This window comes from Crinia signifera, chromosome 2 (assembly GCF_055691185.1).
Source record: "Crinia signifera chromosome 2, ASM5569118v1, whole genome shotgun sequence".
Classification (NCBI taxonomy): domain Eukaryota; kingdom Metazoa; phylum Chordata; class Amphibia; order Anura; family Myobatrachidae; genus Crinia; species Crinia signifera.
The window spans coordinates 403,028,206-403,048,042 of NC_139218.1; the positions used below are offsets into that span (position 1 = coordinate 403,028,206).

Here is a 19,837-nt window from a genome sequence, read left to right on the forward strand (position 1 = left end):
GAGAAGCTGCAGTTAGCGCGCGTCTTCCACCAACCACTGGGGAAGCTCATACACAGGGGGCGGAGTCATAGCTGCTTTGCGCTCAGAAATGAATGTGAACGGTGATTATCAGTTCCCTCTATAATCTGCCAGATCTAACACCGCTGTATTCTGTGTCTCATCCCACAGCTCACACAGTTCCATCCCATTGACTTGAACTACCGCTCATTTCTGGATGTGACCCTACAGGATCCTCTCGTTCTGTCCATGCTGAAGCCCAACAAGAAGCGCGGGTGGCATTTGTATGGTGATGCTTTGTGCGCTTCTCTTCAGGCGGGCATAAGTGCCATGGAAAATATCATATCAACTATGGGCGATGTGCTGTACTCGTCCCGCTGCGCCTTTCCTCGCCTCTTCTTTCTGGGTGACCAAGACCTGCTCCGCATCATTGCAGCCTCCCCAGAGCCTCAGGAACGCTCACCGTGTGCCCGCTTGTGCTTTCCCAGGCTTACAAATGTCCTTTTCCAAGCTCCGTCTACAAATACATCGAGATTCCCTCTCTTTAGCAGCCAGGCAGTAACCACCGGGGTTATGGGGAATCATGAGGAAACGCTGACATTACGGTCTCCCATTCTGTGGGATCCAAAGACGATCTCATGGCTGATGGAGATAGAGCAGCGACTTGGGGACTGCCTGGAATACCAGCTGGAACACTGTCTGTCTGAGGGTAGAGCTGAACTATCAAAGCTCCCCCATGGCAAGAACACCAAGCAGTGGGTGCAGAAAGGAACAGACTTTCCATGGCAATGCTTGGCCGTCGCTGAGGAAGTGTTGTGGTGTGAGGACATGGAGAACGTTCTCCTCACTGATTACAAAGTGTCCTACACAGAGAAGCTCAATCTCAAGATCCAGCTCCTGGTAGCGAGACTGAGGGAACTAGACCAGGAGCATCACCGGGAGCTGGTCTTTGTGTCTGCATGGATCCATCTGGCCGTTCTACAAAGGGATCGGACATTGAGCCTAATGGAAATGGAAATACAGAGTCTCGAATCCTTCACGTGGACCAAACTGATGAAGTACAGAGTACACCCACAACCCAGCTGTCATCATGTAGTGAGAAGAACGTGTGCAGATGCGGGCGAGGCCGAGGGAATGCCTGGCACAGATGGGCACGCTGTACCATTGCTCTGCTACGTAGACGTGTTGGGATACCACTTACCGTATGAGTACGAATATGTTGGACTAGACATGAGCATCAATGACACCGCTTTTTCTGACAGAACTACCCTAGGCCTGTTGCTGGCACTGGAACATTTCCAGTATGGGACAGTGATTGGCCAGGATGAGGGTTTTAGGACTCAGACAGTGATGGCGCTTGGTGATGCCCTTGGCCGCCAGGTTGTCGTGCTGAAGTGCTGGGCTGGAGTTAGTCTCAGCCGACTGATGCTACACCTGCATGGAGCTCTGCGTGGAGGGGCATGGCTTCTGCTAGACAACACACAGAGATTAGCAACGATCGTCCTGGCATCACTGTGGCAGCTTCTCATAGAGATCCAGTCTTCCTGTCGGGCATTACTGAAGGGAAGTGCGGCCAGCCAGTGTGTAGGGTCAGCCTCTGGGGCTGCAGATCAGCTGCTGGGGAATATCCAGTTAGAGGGAAGGACCGTTCCAGTGAAGGGAAGTTACGGCTGCTTTATCACCCTTCCTGACATGCAGTCCTCCTGCCCAGTCCCATGGAGCCTTCGCCTTCTCCTGAGACCGGTCTCACTCTGCCCTCCTGACCTCCGCTCCATTGCAGAACTCACTCTGCTTTCCGCAGGTTTCCAGCAACATTTTCAGTTGGCCAAGAAGATTTCTTGCTTTTTCGAGATGGCCCAGGAGTCAGGAGCCATCACTGCAGCCATCGCCCCATCACTACTAAAATCTGTGCTGCGGAGGGCAACGGTCTTGACGAAACCCAGCAAGAGCTCATTTAATGAAAAGTGTTTGGGGACAATTCCCAGTGAGGTGGAACAGCCCCTTGTAGATGTTCTAGAGAATTCCTCAGACGCTGTTGGCAGAGGCCTACAGGAAGAGAAGAACATTGTATCAGCTCTCACCACATCCTTCCTCGGGTTCAGCCTTTCAGTGTCCTCTCACCTGAGGGATATCCTGAGAGGTTTGTTCCCGGTCTACACATCACCACCACCATGGGATGAACCTGACGCTGCCTTATGGAAAGCCATTAAGCTACATCTGCGGGAGTCAGGTCTTAAAGACCACGCAGAGCTGGAGAGAAATGTTCTGCAGCTTCACCATGCCATCGAGCAAAGACAAGGCATCCTAGTGACCGGTCCAGCCGGCAGTGGGAAATCCACATGCTGGAGAGTGGTGCACCAGGCCCTGAACCATCCTGTGAGTAATGTGGATCTTCCAGGGTTCGGGGGAGCTGTGAGTGGTGGCTGCAGTCCTACGAAGCAACCTGTCCACATTGTGCACATTTTACCCAACACGCTCAGCCCCACAGAGTTCCTGGGAGGGGGATCAGATGGGAAAGGTGGCGTATTCTCAGGTCTTCTCCAGAGAGCATCACATGCAGAATCCGCAGCCCCAAAGTGGTTGGTGCTGGATGGTTCTGCGGCCAGCAGATGGATGGAACCCGTGGCTTGCCTCTTTGCATCCCATCCTGTTTTGACGTTGACCAATGGTCAGCGGCTTCTCCTTACGGACAGTACTAAGCTGATATTTGAAATGCCAGATGCATCCTCTATTAGCCCTGCTCTGTCCACCATGTGCGGCATTGTGCATTGCGCTGGGCAGGAGACATGGAGGGCAGTGCTGGGAGCATTCATGTCCAACTTGTATGTCAGATACAGGATCACGCGGAGCATGGAGCAGCAGCTGCAGAGGTTGGGAGAACACCTTATACCTGACACCCTCTGCTACCTGGACCAGCACTGCATCCTCGCACTGCATCCTCACAGTGCACCTACAGCGCGGGGGGTACATGAGGTGTCCACCTTCTGCGCCATCCTACAATCCCTTATGGATGAGCACCTGCTGCGGGACAGGACTCCCGGGGATGTACAGAAGCTTCACTCACAGGAAGAGGACATGAAGGTCAATGGCGAGTCACAAGTTACCGCACAGGAGGCTGAGGGTGAGTCGCTCTTACAGTGAGAATGAGACAAGGGGGGGCATCGCTGTAGACCAGGGGTTCTCAACCTCAGTTCTCAAGGACCCCCAACAGTGCACGGTTTCCAGGTCTCCACACACAATCACAGGTGAAATAATTAGCTCCACCTGTGAGCTTTTAAAATGTGTCAGTGACTAATGAGTGCAGCTGTTCACCTGGGAAAAGTGCACTGTAGGGGTCCTTGAGGGCCCAGGTTGAGAACCACTGCTGTAGACGACACTAGCTGCAGTTTACTGACGTCACCGAAGGGCGGTTTGAGTCTGAATGGGCAGCAGCTGCCAATCGCTGGTTAGTACACAGGCGCTGACCGCCGGAATGCTGGCGGGTACACAGTTGCTGACCGAGGCGCAGTACATTTATCATGTGGGCAGGGATTATGCTCTTATTATCTTATATATATAATGAATGTATTAGGGGAGGAAATCATTACCCTAACTGACCAATATTATTAAATAATTGTATTGGGTTGGAAATATTAAATGATTAATAACAGTGGCAATGAAAATGTATATACAGTATAATGGGGGAAACATTATTTATGTTGGGCCGGATTCAATACCGCTCGCTAATCAGCGCTCATTCGCTCAACGCCACTGCCAGGACGAATGCCCCCCCCCCCCCCCCCGCTGTATCCCCTCGGTAACGTGCTCACGTGCAGCTAGTAGTAGGATAAATAATTCCATGGTAGCCTTCGCAAGTAAAAGTCGGGATCAACTGCCTCTTATTTCCGAGCGCGAGGACGAAGACGTCCTGTGATGTCAGCCGCCCACAGCACGATACAATCATTAAATAATCTTGGTCTGTTGATCAATTTACTCCACAATCTGCCCCTTTTATTCTAATCCCGTATAATACATATGTAGGGAATTAGGGGCATTTTCTAAGTAATCTCACTAAGTCGCTTCGAAAATGCCCCTTCATCGCTACATGTGTAAGGGCCACAGCGATAGCGATGCGTGACCTCGCGTGTCGCTATCGGCCAGTGATTTATCCCTTGGGTGGTATGCCCGGAAATTTTCCGGGCTCAGCTGCGCTGCCACAAAGGGCTGTCCATACCGCTAATGTGTAATAGGTGCGTGCCAGTGGTGTCCAGGTGTGCACCACTGGCGCACCACCTCTAGAGCCCCCCCCCCATCACTCCCCATCACCTTTGCGTGCGACCGCCGGAGCTCTGCTGACCCCCGCTTCCCCAGCCGCCATGCAGTTTACAGCAGTAACATAGGAGGCAGGCTCGGGGATGTTCGGGGGAGCGCTCAGGAGTTCAGGCGCCCGGGTCCTCCTGAGCCGCCACGAACATCCCCGAGCCTGCCGTCTGAGGTCGCTGCTGTGTTACTGGTGGCTGGGGCAGCGGCAACAGGGGAGCTTGTACGCCGGAGCGAAGGTTAGGTGGGGCTGGGGGGGGGGCTCCTACGATCTGTGGTGGGTTTTGATGGGGCAGGACAAACCTGCCCTGGTAGGTTTGTCCTGCCCCAGCAAAACCCACCACTTAAGAGGTTAATATCCAGCACGCTGAATAAATCTATAATCGCCAGTGTCCGTGTTCTTACGGAGAACATTGGCCCTGACAGATTGCTCAGCAGCACATCTCCCCCGACAATGCTCCTCACATCTGTGGGGGGAATTCAAGTGTTCTGTGTGCTTGCGACCACTAGATGGCTCAACCCTGACATTACTGTTGTGTTGTGCTGCTAAGTAGTCAGTAGGCGTCACTCCGTGTATAGGGGCATCACTCCGTGTATAGGGGCATCACTCCGTGTATAGGGGCATCACTCCGTGTATATGGGCGTCACTCCGTGTATAGGGGCGTCTCTCCGTGTATAGGGGCATCACTCCGTGTATAGGGGCGTCACTCCGTGTATAGGGGCGTCACTCCGTGTATAGGGGCATCACACCGTGTATAGGGGCATCGCTCCGTGTATAGGGGCGTCACTCCGTGTATAGGGGCGTCACTCCGTGTATAGGGGCATCACTCCGTGTATAGGGGCATCACTCCGTGTATAGGGGCATCACTCCGTGTATATGGGCGTCACTCCGTGTATAGGGGCGTCTCTCCGTGTATAGGGGCATCACTCCGTGTATAGGGGCGTCACTCCGTGTATAGGGGCATCACTCCGTGTATAGGGGCATCACTCCGTGTATAGGGGCATCACTCCGTGTATAGGGGCATCACACCGTGTATAGGGGCATCGCTCAGTGTATAGGGGCATCGCTCCGTGTATAGGGGCATCACTCCGTGTATAGGGGCATCACTCCGTGTATAGGGGCATCACACCGTGTATAGGGGCATCGCTCCGTGTATAGGGGAGTCGCTCCGTGTATAGGGGCATCACTCAGTGTATAGGGGCTACACTCCGTGTATAGGGGCATCACACTGTGTATAGGGGCGTCGCTCCGGGTATAGGGGCATCACTCCGTGTATAGGGGCATCACTCAGTGTATAGGGGCATCACTCCGTGTATATAGGCGTCACTCCGTGTATAGGGGCATCACTCAGTGTATAGGGGCATCACTCCGTGTATATAGGCGTCACTCCGTGTATAGGGGCGTCACTCCGTGTATAGGGGAATCACTCAGTGTATAGGGGCATCACTCCGTGTATAGGGGCGTCACTCCGTGTATAGGGGCATCACTCCGTGTATAGGGGCTACACTCCGTGTATAGGGGCATCACACCGTGTATAGGGGCATCACTCAGTGTATAGGGGCGTCACTCCGGGTATAGGGGAGTCACTCCGTGTATAGGGGCGTCACTCCGGGTATAGGGGAGTCACTCCGTGTATAGGGGCGTCACTCCGTGTATAGGGGAATCACTCAGTGTATAGGGGCATCACTCCGTGTATAGGGGCGTCACTCCGTGTATAGGGGCGTCACTCCGTGTATAGGGGCGTCACTCCGGGTATAGGGGCATCACTCCGTGTATAGGGGCATCGCTCCGTGTATAGGGGCATCACTCCGTGTATAGGGGCATCACTCCGTGTATAGGGGCATCACACCGTGTATAGGGGCATCGCTCAGTGTATAGGGGCATCGCTCCGTGTATAGGGGCATCGCTCCGTGTATAGGGGCATCACTCCGTGTATAGGGGCATCACACCGTGTATAGGGGCATCGCTCCGTGTATAGGGGCGTCGCTCCGTGTATAGGGGCATCACTCCGTGTATAGGGGCATCACACCGTGTATAGGGGCATCGCTCCGTGTATAGGGGCGTCGCTCCGTGTATAGGGGCATCACACTGTGTATAGGGGCGTCACTCCGTGTATAGGGGCGTCGCTCCGTGTATAGGGGCGTCACTCCGTGTATAGGGGCGTCACTCCGTGTATAGGGGCGTCACTCCGTGTATAGGGGCATCACTCCGTGTATAGGGGCGTCACTCCGTGTATAGGGGCGTCACTCCGTGTATAGGGGCGTCACTCCGTGTATAGGGGCATCACTCCGTGTATAGGGGAATCACTCAGTGTATAGGGGCATCACTCCGTGTATAGGGGCGTCACTCCGTGTATAGGGGCATCACTCCGTGTATAGGGGCTACACTCCGTGTATAGGGGCATCACACCGTGTATAGGGGCATCACTCAGTGTATAGGGGCGTCACTCCGGGTATAGGGGAGTCACTCCGTGTATAGGGGCGTCACTCCGGGTATAGGGGAGTCACTCCGTGTATAGGGGCGTCACTCCGTGTATAGGGGAATCACTCAGTGTATAGGGGCGTCACTCCGTGTATAGGGGCATCACTCCATGTATAGGGGCATCACTCCGTGTATAGGGGCATCACTCCGTGTATAGGGGCATCACTCCGTGTATAGGGGCGTCACTCCGGGTATAGGGGCATCACTCCGTGTATAGGGGAGTCACTCCGTGTGTAGGGGCGTCACTCCGTGTATAGGGGCATCACTCCGTGTATAGGGGCGTCACTCCGTGTATAGGGGCGTCACTCCGTGTATAGGGGCATCACTCCGGGTATAGGGGCATCGCTCCGTGTATAGGGGCATCGCTCCGTGTATAGGGGCGTCGCTCCGTGTATAGGGGCGTCGCTCCGTGTATAGGGGCGTCGCTCTGTGTATAGGGGCGTCGCTCTGTGTATAGGGGCGTCACTCCGGGTATAGGGGCATCCCTTCGTGTACAGGGGCATCACTCCATGTATAGGGGCATCACTCCGTGTATTGGGGCGTCACTCCGTGTATTGGGGCGTCACTCCGTGTATAGGGGCGTCACTCAGTGTATAGGGGCGTCACTTAGTGTATAGGGGCGTCACTCCGTGTATAGGGGAGTCACTCCGTGTATAGGGGCATCACTCAGTGTATAGGGGCAACACTCCGTGTATAGGGGCATCACTCAGTGTATAGGGGAGTCACTCCGTGTATAGGGGAATCACTCCGTGTATAGGGGCATCACTCCGTGTATTGGGGAGTCACTCCGTGTATAGGGGCGTCACTCCGTGTATAGGGGCGTCACTCCGTGTATAGGGGCATCACTCCGTGTATAGGGGGGTCACTCCGTGTATAGGGGCGTCACTCCGTGTATAGGGGAATCACTCAGTGTATAGGGGCGTCACTCCGTGTATAGGGGCATCACTCAGTGTATAGGGGCGTCACTTAGTGTATAGGGGCGTCACTCCGGGTATAGGGGAGTCACTCCGTGTATAGGGGCGTCACTCCGGGTATAGGGGAGTCACTCCGTGTATAGGGGAATCACTCCGTGTATAGGGGAGTCACTCCGTGTATAGGGGAATCACTCCGTGTATAGGGGAGTCACTCCGTGTATAGGGGCTTCGCTCCGTGTATAGGGGCGTCGCTCCGTGTATAGGGGCATCCCTCCGGGTATAGGGGCATCCCTTCGTGTACAGGGGCATCACTCCATGTATAGGGGCATCACTCCGTGTATAGGGGCATCACGGCGGTGATGCCCGACCCCGCATGTCACTATGGCCAGGCGTATAATATCCGTCATGCTGGATAAATCTGGCTAGTCGCCGGGGTGAGAACACTGTCCCCAACAGATCGCTCAGCACACATCGCTGGCACATTGCCAGGGCTGGATTATAGTGGGGGCACAGGGGGGCAGTGTCCCTGGGCCCCCCTCTATCTAGGGGCCCATGTGGTTGGCATGTATTTTTTTATTATAATTATTATTATTTATTTATGTTTTTAGCTCTATATTTTGTGCATGGGAGTGGGGTAGTGCTGCAGCCTCACCTATCTGCCAATGTGACAATGATTAATGGTGCTGAGCATCGGGAGCCAAGGCACCCTGACTGCCCAAGTGTGCAGTGCATTACTGGGAGTAGACACATGAGACTTTGCACAAGAGGTCAGAGGCTGAGAGGCTTCTGCTGAGCTTGGTAGAGTTCATCATATGCTTCTCAGGCCATGAAGGATAGCAGCAGCAGCTGCCTTGTCATGGGAGGGTTTTTAATTAGAGGCAGCGCTGAGCCTGTCAGGGCTCCTACAGAGTAAGGTACAGAGGGACAAACACAGGCTTTTCATGTGGTGTGCGTGTATATGTATATATATATATACATATTCGTTCATTTATATGGCGCCACAAAGGTTCCGCAGCACCTAACAAAAACAGATAACAAATTACAGTACAAGACAATTTAGGAAAAGTTAATTATGAATACGGATAGTTGCATCGGGGGACAGGACACTGAAACAATCAGCGTGGCAGAAGTTTATATATTCTAAGAAAGGCACATGAGGAGAGAGGGCCCTGCTCGTGAGAGCTTACATTCTAAAGGGGAGGGTTAGACAGACAGGGGTGACACAGAAGGGGAGGGGCAAACAGACATGGGTGACACAGAAGGGGAAGAATTGAGCATAAATAGAAGGAGATAGATAGATATATATAAAATGTTTATATGAATCCCCCCCCCCCCACCGCAGTTGACCATTGACCACGGTTATACTGCTTTCACTCTGTGTTTTGACAGTGTAATATTCTCCCGCGCAGTTTGCGGACAGTAATGACGTGTAGGAGGGGGCCCCCCAAAGGCTTAATCCGGCTCTGCACATTGCTGTACATCGCTGTGTGCTGAGCAGTGTTGCTGTGTGTGTAGGACCCATAACAATGTCAACTTAACATCAACTGTTTTAGGGCCAGATGCACTAAGCTTCGAAAGTGATAAAATGGTGAGTGATAAACAACCAACCAATCAGCTCCCAACTGCCATTTTTCAAACATAGGGCCAGATTCTCTAATCTTCAAAAGTGATAAAATGGAGAGTGATAAACAGCCAGCCAATCAGCTCCTACCTGCCATGTCACAGACTGTGTTTGAAAAATGTCAGGCAGGAACTGATTGGTTGGCTGTTTATCACTCTCCATTTTATCACTTTTGAAGATTAGAGAATCTGTCCCATAGTCTGTAACATGGTAGGAGCTGATTGGCTGGTAGTTTATCACTCTCCACTTGATCACTTTTGAAGCTTAGTACATCTGGCCTTGATTAAATTCACCCTAATGTGTAATTTCCCTGCGAGATACATCTTCTGGTTCTCTCTGCAGGAGAGGAGTCGCGCCTGATGGAGACAGTCGGCCGTCCTCACAAGGACCAGGAAATTCCATCCAATCATGGGCAGAAAACACAGGCCTGCTTCCTCTACGCCTTCATCTGGGGGTTTGGTGGACACCTTCATCCTAAGTAAGGGTGCACCCTAATACTGGCTCCGGCTGAGACGCTGATGCCGTGTTAGTGATCACAAGGGGTTTGTGTTGGTGGGTGGGGGAGTCGCTCAGTGACTGGCTGTTGTATGTGTGCAGCGTCTGTACACAGGAAGTGGCACAGACCATGCTGACTATTATGTATTATATGTTATTACTAATGATTCTTCCCCTACAGATGTCGTGTTAGTGATCACAAGGGGTTTGTGTTGGTGGCTGGGGGAGTCGCTCAGTGAATGGCTGTTGTATGTGTGCAGCGTCTGTACACAGGAAGTGGCACAGACCATGCTGACTATTATGTATTATATGTTATTACTAATGATTCTTCCCCTACAGATGTCGCTGTGAATTTGATGTTTTCCTGCGCGAGTCTCTGTCCCGATTGGCCATAGATGTAGACATTCCTCCGGATACATCGGTATATGATGTGACCCCCAGCCCAGATGGGACCACCCTCTCTCCCTGTCCGGGGGTCGGTCTGCTCCAGGTGATTGTTATATTAGTGTCCTGGTCACTGGTGTTATCCTGTGTCACACTGATATATTATGTACAGGTGCAGCCGCGGATTATCGCACCCGCGACCGCAGACTTTGTACAAATGTACATATGTACAACTGTACTGCAACAATCTGTGATTATACAGAACCAGCACCAGGCTCTTGGACCGGTCCTGGTTCCAAAAATATGTGTATTGGTGTGTGGGGGGTTCGGGTCAGCCGGCACCGAGCTCCACCAGATGGAGTCAAAATCCCGGCGGTCGAAATGTCAATGCCGGAATCCCGACCGCTGCACTGTGGCCCTCTATGCGTGGCTCCCTACCTTACCCGGGCTCTCCTCCTCCCTGCACCCGGAAGAGGATCATAGTGCAGGGAGGAGGTCACAGGTCCGGGCAGCACAGCTCTGTGCTGCCCAGACACAGGTGAGGGTGTGTTGATGCGGGCGGCGGGGTCGGTGCGGGGCGGCGGTGGGTCGCGCTAAAAGCCCATAGGCTTCTATGGGGCATCGCTACATTTTTCTAACCTGGCTGGGAAAATGCGGAAAAAAATGCGATAAAAACCCAGATAACGCTCTCATCGCTCTCTGTCTGTCTCCTCATAGCTCTCTGTCTGTCTCCTCACCGCTCCCCTGTCTGTCTTTCAGTCTGGAAGTCTCCTGTATGCTGCACGATGTCTGTCTCCTCATAGCTCTCTCTCTGTCTCCTCTCCCCTCTCTCTCTGTGTCCTCTCCCCTCTCTCTCTGTCTCCTCTCCCCTCTCTCTCTGTGTCCTCTCCCCTCTCTCTCTGTCTCCTCATAGCTCTCTCTCTGTCTCCTCTCCCCTCTCTCTCTGTCTCCTCATAGCTCTCTCTCTGTCTCCTCCCCCCTCTCTTTCTCTGTCTCCTCATAGCTCTCTCTCTGTCTCCTCTCCCCTCTCTCTCTGTCTCCTCTCCCCTCTCTGTCTGTCTCCTCATAGCTCTCTGTCTGTCTCCTCATAGCTCTCTCTCTGTCTCCTCACCGCTCTCTGTCTGTCTCCTCATAGCTCTCTCTCTGTCTCCTCTCCGCTCTCTGTCTGTCTCCTCATCGCTCTCTCTCTCTGTCTCCTCACCGCTCTCTGTCTGTCTCCTCACCGCTCCCCTGTCTGTCTTTCAGTCTGGAAGTCTCCTGTATGCTGCACGATGTCTGTCTCCTCATAGCTCTCTCTCTGTCTCCTCTCCCCTCTCTCTCTGTGTCCTCTCCCCTCTCTCTCTGTCTCCTCATAGCTCTCTCTCTGTCTCCTCTCCCCTCTCTCTCTGTCTCCTCATAGCTCTCTCTCTGTCTCCTCTCCCCTCTCTCTCTGTCTCCTCTCCCCTCTCTCTCTGTGTCCTCTCCCCTCTCTCTCTGTCTCCTCTCCCCTCTCTCTCTGTGTCCTCTCCCCTCTCTCTCTGTCTCCTCATAGCTCTCTCTGTCTCCTCTCCCCTCTCTCTCTGTCTCCTCATAGCTCTCTCTCTGTCTCCTCTCCCCTCTCTCTCTCTGTCTCCTCATAGCTCTCTCTCTCTCTGTCTCCTCTCCCCTCTCTCTCTGTCACCTCTCCCCTCTCTCTCTGTGTCCTCTCCCCTCTCTCTCTGTGTCCTCTCCCCTCTCTCTCTGTCTCCTCATAGCTCTCTCTCTGTCTCCTCTCCCCTCTCTCTCTGTCTCCTCTCCCCTCTCTGTCTGTCTCCTCATAGCTCTCTGTCTGTCTCCTCATAGCTCTCTCTCTGTCTCCTCACCGCTCTCTGTCTGTCTCCTCATAGCTCTCTCTCTGTCTCCTCTCCGCTCTCTGTCTGTCTCCTCATCGCTCTCTCTCTCTGTCTCCTCACCGCTCTCTGTCTGTCTCCTCACCGCTCCCCTGTCTGTCTTTCAGTCTGGAAGTCTCCTGTATGCTGCACGATGTCTGTCTCCTCATAGCTCTCTCTCTGTCTCCTCTCCCCTCTCTCTCTGTGTCCTCTCCCCTCTCTCTCTGTCTCCTCATAGCTCTCTCTCTGTCTCCTCTCCCCTCTCTCTCTGTCTCCTCATAGCTCTCTCTCTGTCTCCTCTCCCCTCTCTCTCTGTCTCCTCTCCCCTCTCTCTCTGTGTCCTCTCCCCTCTCTCTCTGTCTCCTCTCCCCTCTCTCTTTGTGTCCTCTCCCCTCTCTCTCTGTCTCCTCATAGCTCTCTCTCTGTCTCCTCTCCCCTCTCTCTCTGTCTCCTCATAGCTCTCTCTCTCTGTCTCCTCTCCCCTCTCTCTCTCTGTCTCCTCTCCCCTCTCTCTCTGTCTCCTCATAGCTCTCTCTCTGTCTCCTCTCCCCTCTCTCTCTCTGTCTCCTCTCCCCTCTCTCTCTGTCTCCTCTCCCCTCTCTCTCTGTCTCCTCTCCCCTCTCTCTCTGTCTCCTCTCCCCGCTCTCTCTCTGTCTCCTCTCCCCGCTCTCTCTCTGTCTCCTCATAGCTCTCTCTCTGTCTCCTCTCCCCTCTCTCTCTGTCTCCTCTCCCCTCTCTCTCTGTCTCCTCATAGCTCTCTCTCTGTCTCCTCTCCCCTCTCTCTCTGTCTCCTCTCCCCTCTCTGTCTGTCTCCTCATAGCTCTCTGTCTGTCTCCTCATAGCTCTCTCTCTGTCTCCTCACCGCTCTCTGTCTGTCTCCTCATAGCTCTCTCTCTGTCTCCTCTCCGCTCTCTGTCTGTCTCCTCATCGCTCTCTCTCTCTGTCTCCTCACCGCTCTCTGTCTGTCTCCTCACCGCTCCCCTGTCTGTCTTTCAGTCTGGAAGTCTCCTGTATGCTGCACGATGTCTGTCTCCTCATAGCTCTTTCTCTGTCTCCTCTCCCCTCTCTCTCTGTGTCCTCTCCCCTCTCTCTCTGTCTCCTCATAGCTCTCTCTCTGTCTCCTCTCCCCTCTCTCTCTGTCTCCTCATAGCTCTCTCTCTGTGTCCTCTCCCCTCTCTCTCTGTCTCCTCATAGCTCTCTCTCTGTCTCCTCTCCCCTCTCTCTCTGTCTCCTCATAGCTCTCTCTCTGTCTCCTCTCCCCTCTCTCTCTGTCTCCTCTCCCCTCTCTCTCTGTGTCCTCTCCCCGCTCTCTCTCTGTCTCCTCTCCCCGCTCTCTCTGTCTCCTCTCCCCTCTCTCTCTGTCTCCTCTCCCCTCTCTCTCTGTCTCCTCTCCCCTCTCTCTCTGTGTCCTCTCCCCTCTCTCTCTGTCTCCTCATAGCGTTCTCTCTGTCTCCTCTCCCCTCTCTCTCTGTCTCCTCATAGCTCTCTCTCTGTCTCCTCTCCCCTCTCTCTCTGTCTCCTCATAGCTCTCTCTCTGTCTCCTCTCCCCTCTCTCTCTGTCTCCTCATAGCTCTCTCTCTGTCTCCTCTCCGCTCTCTCTCTGTCTCCTCTCCCCTCTCTCTCTGTCTCCTCTCCCCTCTCTCTCTGTCTCCTCTCCCCTCTCTCTCTGTCTCCTCTCCCCGCTCTCTCTCTGTCTCCTCTCCCCGCTCTCTCTCTCTGTCTCCTCATAGCTCTCTCTCTGTCTCCTCTCCCCTCTCTCTCTGTCTCCTCTCCCCTCTCTCTCTGTCTCCTCATAGCTCTCTCTCTGTCTCCTCTCCCCTCTCTCTCTGTCTCCTCATAGCTCTCTCTCTGTCTCCTCTCCCCTCTCTCTCTGTCTCCTCTCCCCTCTCTCTCTGTGTCCTCTCCCCGCTCTCTCTCTGTCTCCTCTCCCCGCTCTCTCTGTCTCCTCTCCCCTCTCTCTCTGTCTCCTCTCCCCTCTCTCTCTGTCTCCTCTCCCCTCTCTCTCTGTGTCCTCTCCCCTCTCTCTCTGTCTCCTCATAGCGTTCTCTCTGTCTCCTCTCCCCTCTCTCTCTGTCTCCTCATAGCTCTCTCTCTGTCTCCTCTCTGCTCTGTCTGTCTCCTCATCGCTGTCTGTCTCCTCATCGCTCTCTCTCTGTCCCCTCATAGCTCTCTCTCTCTGGGCGGGATTCTCTAAAATCCGCAGCCCAGTATCGCCGGCATTCGCATTTCTAATGACCGCATATTCTCTAAAATATGCTATCATTAACGCAAGGGACAGCTCTTGCAGTAAGAGCTGTCCGTTGCGATGCGGCGCCGTTGCTGGACTTCCGGGTCTATGACCCGGGAGTCCGTCTGCGCATGCGCAGACTGACGCGCCGGCCGCAGGGCATGCTGGGAGGGATCCGTGATGGATCCCTCACACACAGCTGCGGTAAGAAGCCCATAGGCTTCTGCAGGGGATCGACAGCTTTTGCTGGCGATTCCCTCCGCAGCGGTGACACTGCGGAGGGGGGTTAGAGAATACAGAAATGCAGTAAAAACCCTGATAACGGGGTTTTTACCGCATTTCTGTGATAGAGAATCTCGCCCTCTGTCTCCTCTTCGCTCTCTGTCTGTCTCCTCTCCACTCTCTCTTTCTCCTCTCCGCTCTATATCTGTCTCCTCATCGCTCTCTCTCTGTCTCCTCTCCCCTCTCTCTCTGTCTCCTCATAGCTCTCTCTCTGTCTCCTCTCCCCTCTCTCTCTGTCTCCTCTTCGCTCTCTGTCTGTCTCCTCTCCACTCTCTCTTTCTCCTCTCCGCTCTCTGTCTGTCTCCTCATCGCTCTCTCTCTCTGTCTCCTCTCCGCTCTCTGTCTGTCCCCTCATAGCTCTCTGTCTGTCTCCTCATAGCTCTCTGTCTGTCTCCTCTCCGCTCTCTGTCTGTCTCCTCATAGCTCTCTGTCTGTCTCCTCTCCGCTCTCTGTCTGTCTCCTCATCGCTCTCTTGCTCTGTCTCCTCATCGCTCTCTCGCTCTGTCTCCTCTCCGCTCTCTGTCTGTCTCCTCACCGCTCTCTGTCGGTCCCCTCACCGCTCTCTCTCTGTCTCCTCATAGCTCTCTGTCTGTCTCCACTCTGCTCTCTGTCTGTCTCCTCTCCGCTCTCTGTCTGTCTCCTCATCGCTCTCTCTCTGTCTCCTCTCCGCTCTCTGTCTGTCTCCTCACTGCTCTCTGTCTGTCTCCTCACCGCTCTCTGTCTGGCCCCTCACAGCTCTCTGTCTGTCTCCTCATAGCTCTCTCTCTGTCTCCTCATCGCTCTCTGTCTGTCTCCTCATAGCTCTCTGTCTGTCTCCTCATAGCTCTCTGTCTGTCTCCTCATAGCTCTCTGTCTGTCCCCTCATAGCTCTCTGTCTGTCCCCTCATAGCTCTCTGTCTGTCTCCTCTCCGCTCTCTGTCTGTCTCCTCACCACTCTCTGTCGGTCCCCTCACCGCTCTCTCTCTCTGTCTCCTCATAGCTCTCTGTCTGTCCCCTCATAGCTCTCTGTCTGTCTCCACTCTGCTCTCTGTCTGTCTCCTCTCCGCTCTCTGTCTGTCTCCTCATCGCTCTCTCTCTGTCTCCTCTCCGCTCTCTGTCTGTCTCCTCACCGCTCTCTGTCTGTCCTCTCACAGCTCTCTGTCCGTCCCCTCACAGCTCTCTGTCTGTCCTCTCACAGCTCTATGTCCGTCCCCTCACAGCTCTCTGTCCGTCCCCTCACAGCTCTCTGTCTGTCTCCTCATAGCTCTCTGTCTGTCTCCTCATAGATCTCTGTCTGTCTCCTCATAGCTCTCTGTCTGTCTCCTCATAGCTCTCTGTCTGTCTCCTCACCGCTCTCTGTCTGTCTCCTCATAGCTCTCTTACTGTCTGTCTCCTCATAGCTCTCTGTCTGTCCCCTCATAGCTCTCTGTCTGTCTCCTCACCGCTCTCTGTCGGTCCCCTCACCGCTCTCTCTCTGTCTCCTCATAGCTCTCTGTCTGTCTCCACTCTGCTCTCTGTCTGTCTCCTCTCCGCTCTCTGTCTGTCTCCTCATCGCTCTCTCTCTGTCTCCTCTCCGCTCTCTGTCTGTCTCCTCACTGCTCTCTGTCTGTCTCCTCACCGCTCTCTGTCTGGCCCCTCACAGCTCTCTGTCTGTCTCCTCATAGCTCTCTCTCTGTCTCCTCATCGCTCTCTGTCTGTCTCCTCATAGCTCTCTGTCTGTCTCCTCATAGCTCTCTGTCTGTCTCCTCATAGCTCTCTGTCTGTCCCCTCATAGCTCTCTGTCTGTCCCCTCATAGCTCTCTGTCTGTCTCCTCTCCGCTCTCTGTCTGTCTCCTCACCACTCTCTGTCGGTCCCCTCACCGCTCTCTCTCTCTCTCTGTCTCCTCATAGCTCTCTGTCTGTCCCCTCATAGCTCTCTGTCTGTCTCCACTCTGCTCTCTGTCTGTCTCCTCTCCGCTCTCTGTCTGTCTCCTCATCGCTCTCTCTCTGTCTCCTCTCCGCTCTCTGTCTGTCTCCTCACCGCTCTCTGTCTGTCCTCTCACAGCTCTCTGTCCGTCCCCTCACAGCTCTCTGTCTGTCCTCTCACAGCTCTATGTCCGTCCTCTCACAGCTCTCTGTCCGTCCCCTCACAGCTCTCTGTCTGTCTCCTCATAGCTCTCTGTTTGTCTCCTCATAGATCTCTGTCTGTCTCCTCATAGCTCTCTGTCTGTCTCCTCATAGCTCTCTGTCTGTCTCCTCACCGCTCTCTGTCTGTCTCCTCATAGCTCTCTTACTGTCTGTCTCCTCATAGCTCTCTGTCTGTCCCCTCATAGCTCTCTGTCTGTCTCCTCTCCGCTCTCTGTCTGTCTCCTCACCGCTCTCTGCCTGTCCCCTCACCGCTCTCTCTCTGTCTCCTCATAGCTCTCTGTCTGTCTCCTCATAGCTCTCTGTCTGTCTCCTCACCGCTCTCTGTCTGTCTCCTCACCGCTCTCTGTCTGTCTCCTCACCGCTCTCTCTCTGTCTCCTCTCCGCTCTCTGTCTGTCTCCTCACCGCTCCCCTGTCTGTCTCCTCACCACTCCCCTGTCTGTCTCCTCACCGCTCTCTGTCTGTCTCCTCATCGCTCTCTCTCTGTCTCCTCTCCGCTCTCTGTCTGTCTCCTCACCGCTCCCCTGTCTGTCTCCTCACCAATCCCCTGTCTGTCTCCTCTCCGCTCTCTGTCTGTCTCCTCTCCGCTCTCTGTCTGTCTCCTCATCGCTCTCTGTCTGTCTCCTCATCGCTCTCTCTCTGTCTCCTCACCGCTCCCCTGTCTGTCTTTCAGTCTGGAAGTCCCCTGTATGCTGCACGATGTCTGTCTCTCTCTGGACATCCAGTCCTGTTAGTAGGACCCCCTGGGTGCGGTAAGACCACCCTGGCACAGTCGGTGATTCACCATGGGGCAACATTTTTGCGGATCCCTGTTAATCCAATGCTGGATGCTGTGCACCTGCGGGAAATCCTGAAACACCAACATGAAGCTCCTATGGGGCTGAGCAGAGCCAGGGCACATGGTGCCCGCCATCTTGTCTTCCTGGATGACCTACATGAAGCATTGTTTGGTAGGTAATAATGTGCCTGATTATGTCACATGTATGTTTCCCCTAGCATACGTGTGAGCCGCAATGAGCATCTTCTCATGCTACCATCCCATACAACATACATGTGCCATCCCTTCTCCTCGCAGATGCTGAGATGAGGACACATCCTGCACTGGAAGTCGTGCGTCAGACGGTGTCAGATCCGGGGCCTGGGTCACCACAGAGTGTCATGGCCACCGCATCCCCTCCTGAGGACGGCTTTCAGGGCCTGTGCCCCAGGCTCACTCGCCTGTTCTGTGTCCTAGTCCTGGCCCCCTTCCACCCGGATGTCCTGCTAAGCTTCTTCAGCCCCCGCTTCAAGCTATGGATGAAGAAGACATTGCCTGTCCAGCAGCCTCCAGAGTTTGGCCAGGCCTTGGCTGTGGCCTCTGTTACGCTCTACCATGACGTCATGCAAGCTCTTCCGCCAAAGTATTGCTTCTCTTTGCATCACCTGCACAGGTTGCTGCACAGCCTGACCATTCTGTGCCCCTCGCCCGGGGGACATCTGTGGGTGATACCCAATGCCAGTGTATCTGATGCCGTCCTGACTAGGTGTGGCATTGTCCGGCTCTGGATGCATGAAGTTCTGCGTACCTTTGCGGATGGCCTGGGCAACCAGCAAGAGATGGAGGCTTTCAAAGGTCTCCTACAAGACTGTGTAATGCGGACATTTTGTATCCGGCCGGCGGATACAGCCAAAGAGGACGTGGCCACCTCTCGTCCCATAGACAGCAGAGCAGAGAACCCTACGCCCAGGAATGTAGATGAAGAACCACAGTCTGCAGGCCAAATAGGTGAGACAGAGAAGGAAACAGAGTCTGTCAGAAATGTGGATCTGAGAGCAGAGTCCGAGGCCATGTCTCCCACTGGTAGCCCATCATCCTTGCCACAAGAATACCAGCTTCCGGCAGAGCTACTGCCCAGTGCCCTACATCTGGATGACCTGAGCTTCTGCCATGACTACGCTCCTGGGATAAGGTGTGAGGTTCTGATGTACAAGGAGAGACCACCAGCCACCATAACTCTGGCTTGTGGCCTGACACTGAGTCCTGTGGACCTGCAGCACATCGCCCGTCTAACTCGTGTTCTGCGCCTTCCTCAGGGGCACATTGTGCTCTGCTCCCAGCACCCTGGTACAGGCAGGAAAAGCCTGGCACGGCTGGCAGCCCATGTCACCCAGTGCGCAGTAATGGAACTCAGCGGCAGAGAGACAGTGGAAGAGCGTCACACCGTAATCAGGGAGGCCTGCTGGAAATCCGGTGTGCTGGGCTCTTCAGCTGCCCTCCTTGTTGGAGATGGGACCTCCCCAAGTGCTCTGGAAGAGCTAGAGGCTCTGATACGCGAAGGAACTTTCCCCGGACTTTACAGCGCAGAGCAGGAGCAGAGCGTGCTGGAACATGTTCTGCACATGGCGAAGAGTAGCAATGCCAGCAATAAGTCTCTGCGAGAGAGGTGAGGAGCATGGGGAGATATGGCAGTGTGCACAGACACAGGGGGAGGGGCATAGACACAGTGGGACAGTATATGGTAATAACCACAGGACGGGGTCGCTGGGGGCCTGCAGGATAATACAGTGCTAAGATGTTATTTCTTATATTGCTCCGTCAGGTTCTGTGTCCAGGTGCGCAATAACCTCCATGTGATATACGTTCAGAGCGCCAAATCTCCGTCACCCCCGCTGTGCCGCTTTACCTACGTAGATGCTTACCATCCATGGGACTTCAGTGCTCTTCACTACGTTGCTGAGAAGCTTCTGGACCAAGCGGAGTGTCAGCTGTGTGGTGAGAAGCTGCTGGTAGACATGGGAGGTGCCACACTGTGAGAGACACCCAAATATAATGGTGATAGGCTACTGCTGCGTAGCGCTGTGCCCGAGAGCCACAATCAGCCCCATGTCCTCGTGCAGAAGCTGCCCATCCAACCCTCGTCCCGTATACATGTATAGTGCCCACTTATCTATGTGATACAGGAATAGCGGATCTGTGCCCATCACTGCCCAGCACTACGATAGCTGCCATCCAACCCTCGTCCCTTATACATGTATAGTGCCCACTTATCTATGTGATACAGGAATAGCGGATCTGTGCCCATCACTGCCCAGCACTACGATAGTTGCCCATCAAACCCTCGTCCCTTATACATGTAGGATGCCCACTTATCTATGTGATACAGGAATAGCGGATCTGTGCCCATCACTGCCCAGCACTACGATAG

General features: G+C 54.2%; 1 protein-coding gene across 1 annotated transcript in view; it reads left to right on the forward strand.

Moving 5' to 3' along the window:
- Positions 1-19,837, forward strand: part of LOC146058344 (dynein heavy chain domain-containing protein 1-like) — a 143,094-nt gene that overhangs the window by 72,927 nt on the left and 50,330 nt on the right. The window contains exons 18-23 of the mRNA XM_083170622.1: positions 169-3,118; positions 9,656-9,791; positions 10,148-10,298; positions 17,326-17,602; positions 17,728-19,075; positions 19,232-19,404. Of these exons, the coding sequence (XP_083026748.1) occupies positions 169-3,118; positions 9,656-9,791; positions 10,148-10,298; positions 17,326-17,602; positions 17,728-19,075; positions 19,232-19,404 (5,035 nt within the window). The remainder of the gene's footprint in view (positions 1-168; positions 3,119-9,655; positions 9,792-10,147; positions 10,299-17,325; positions 17,603-17,727; positions 19,076-19,231; positions 19,405-19,837) is intronic.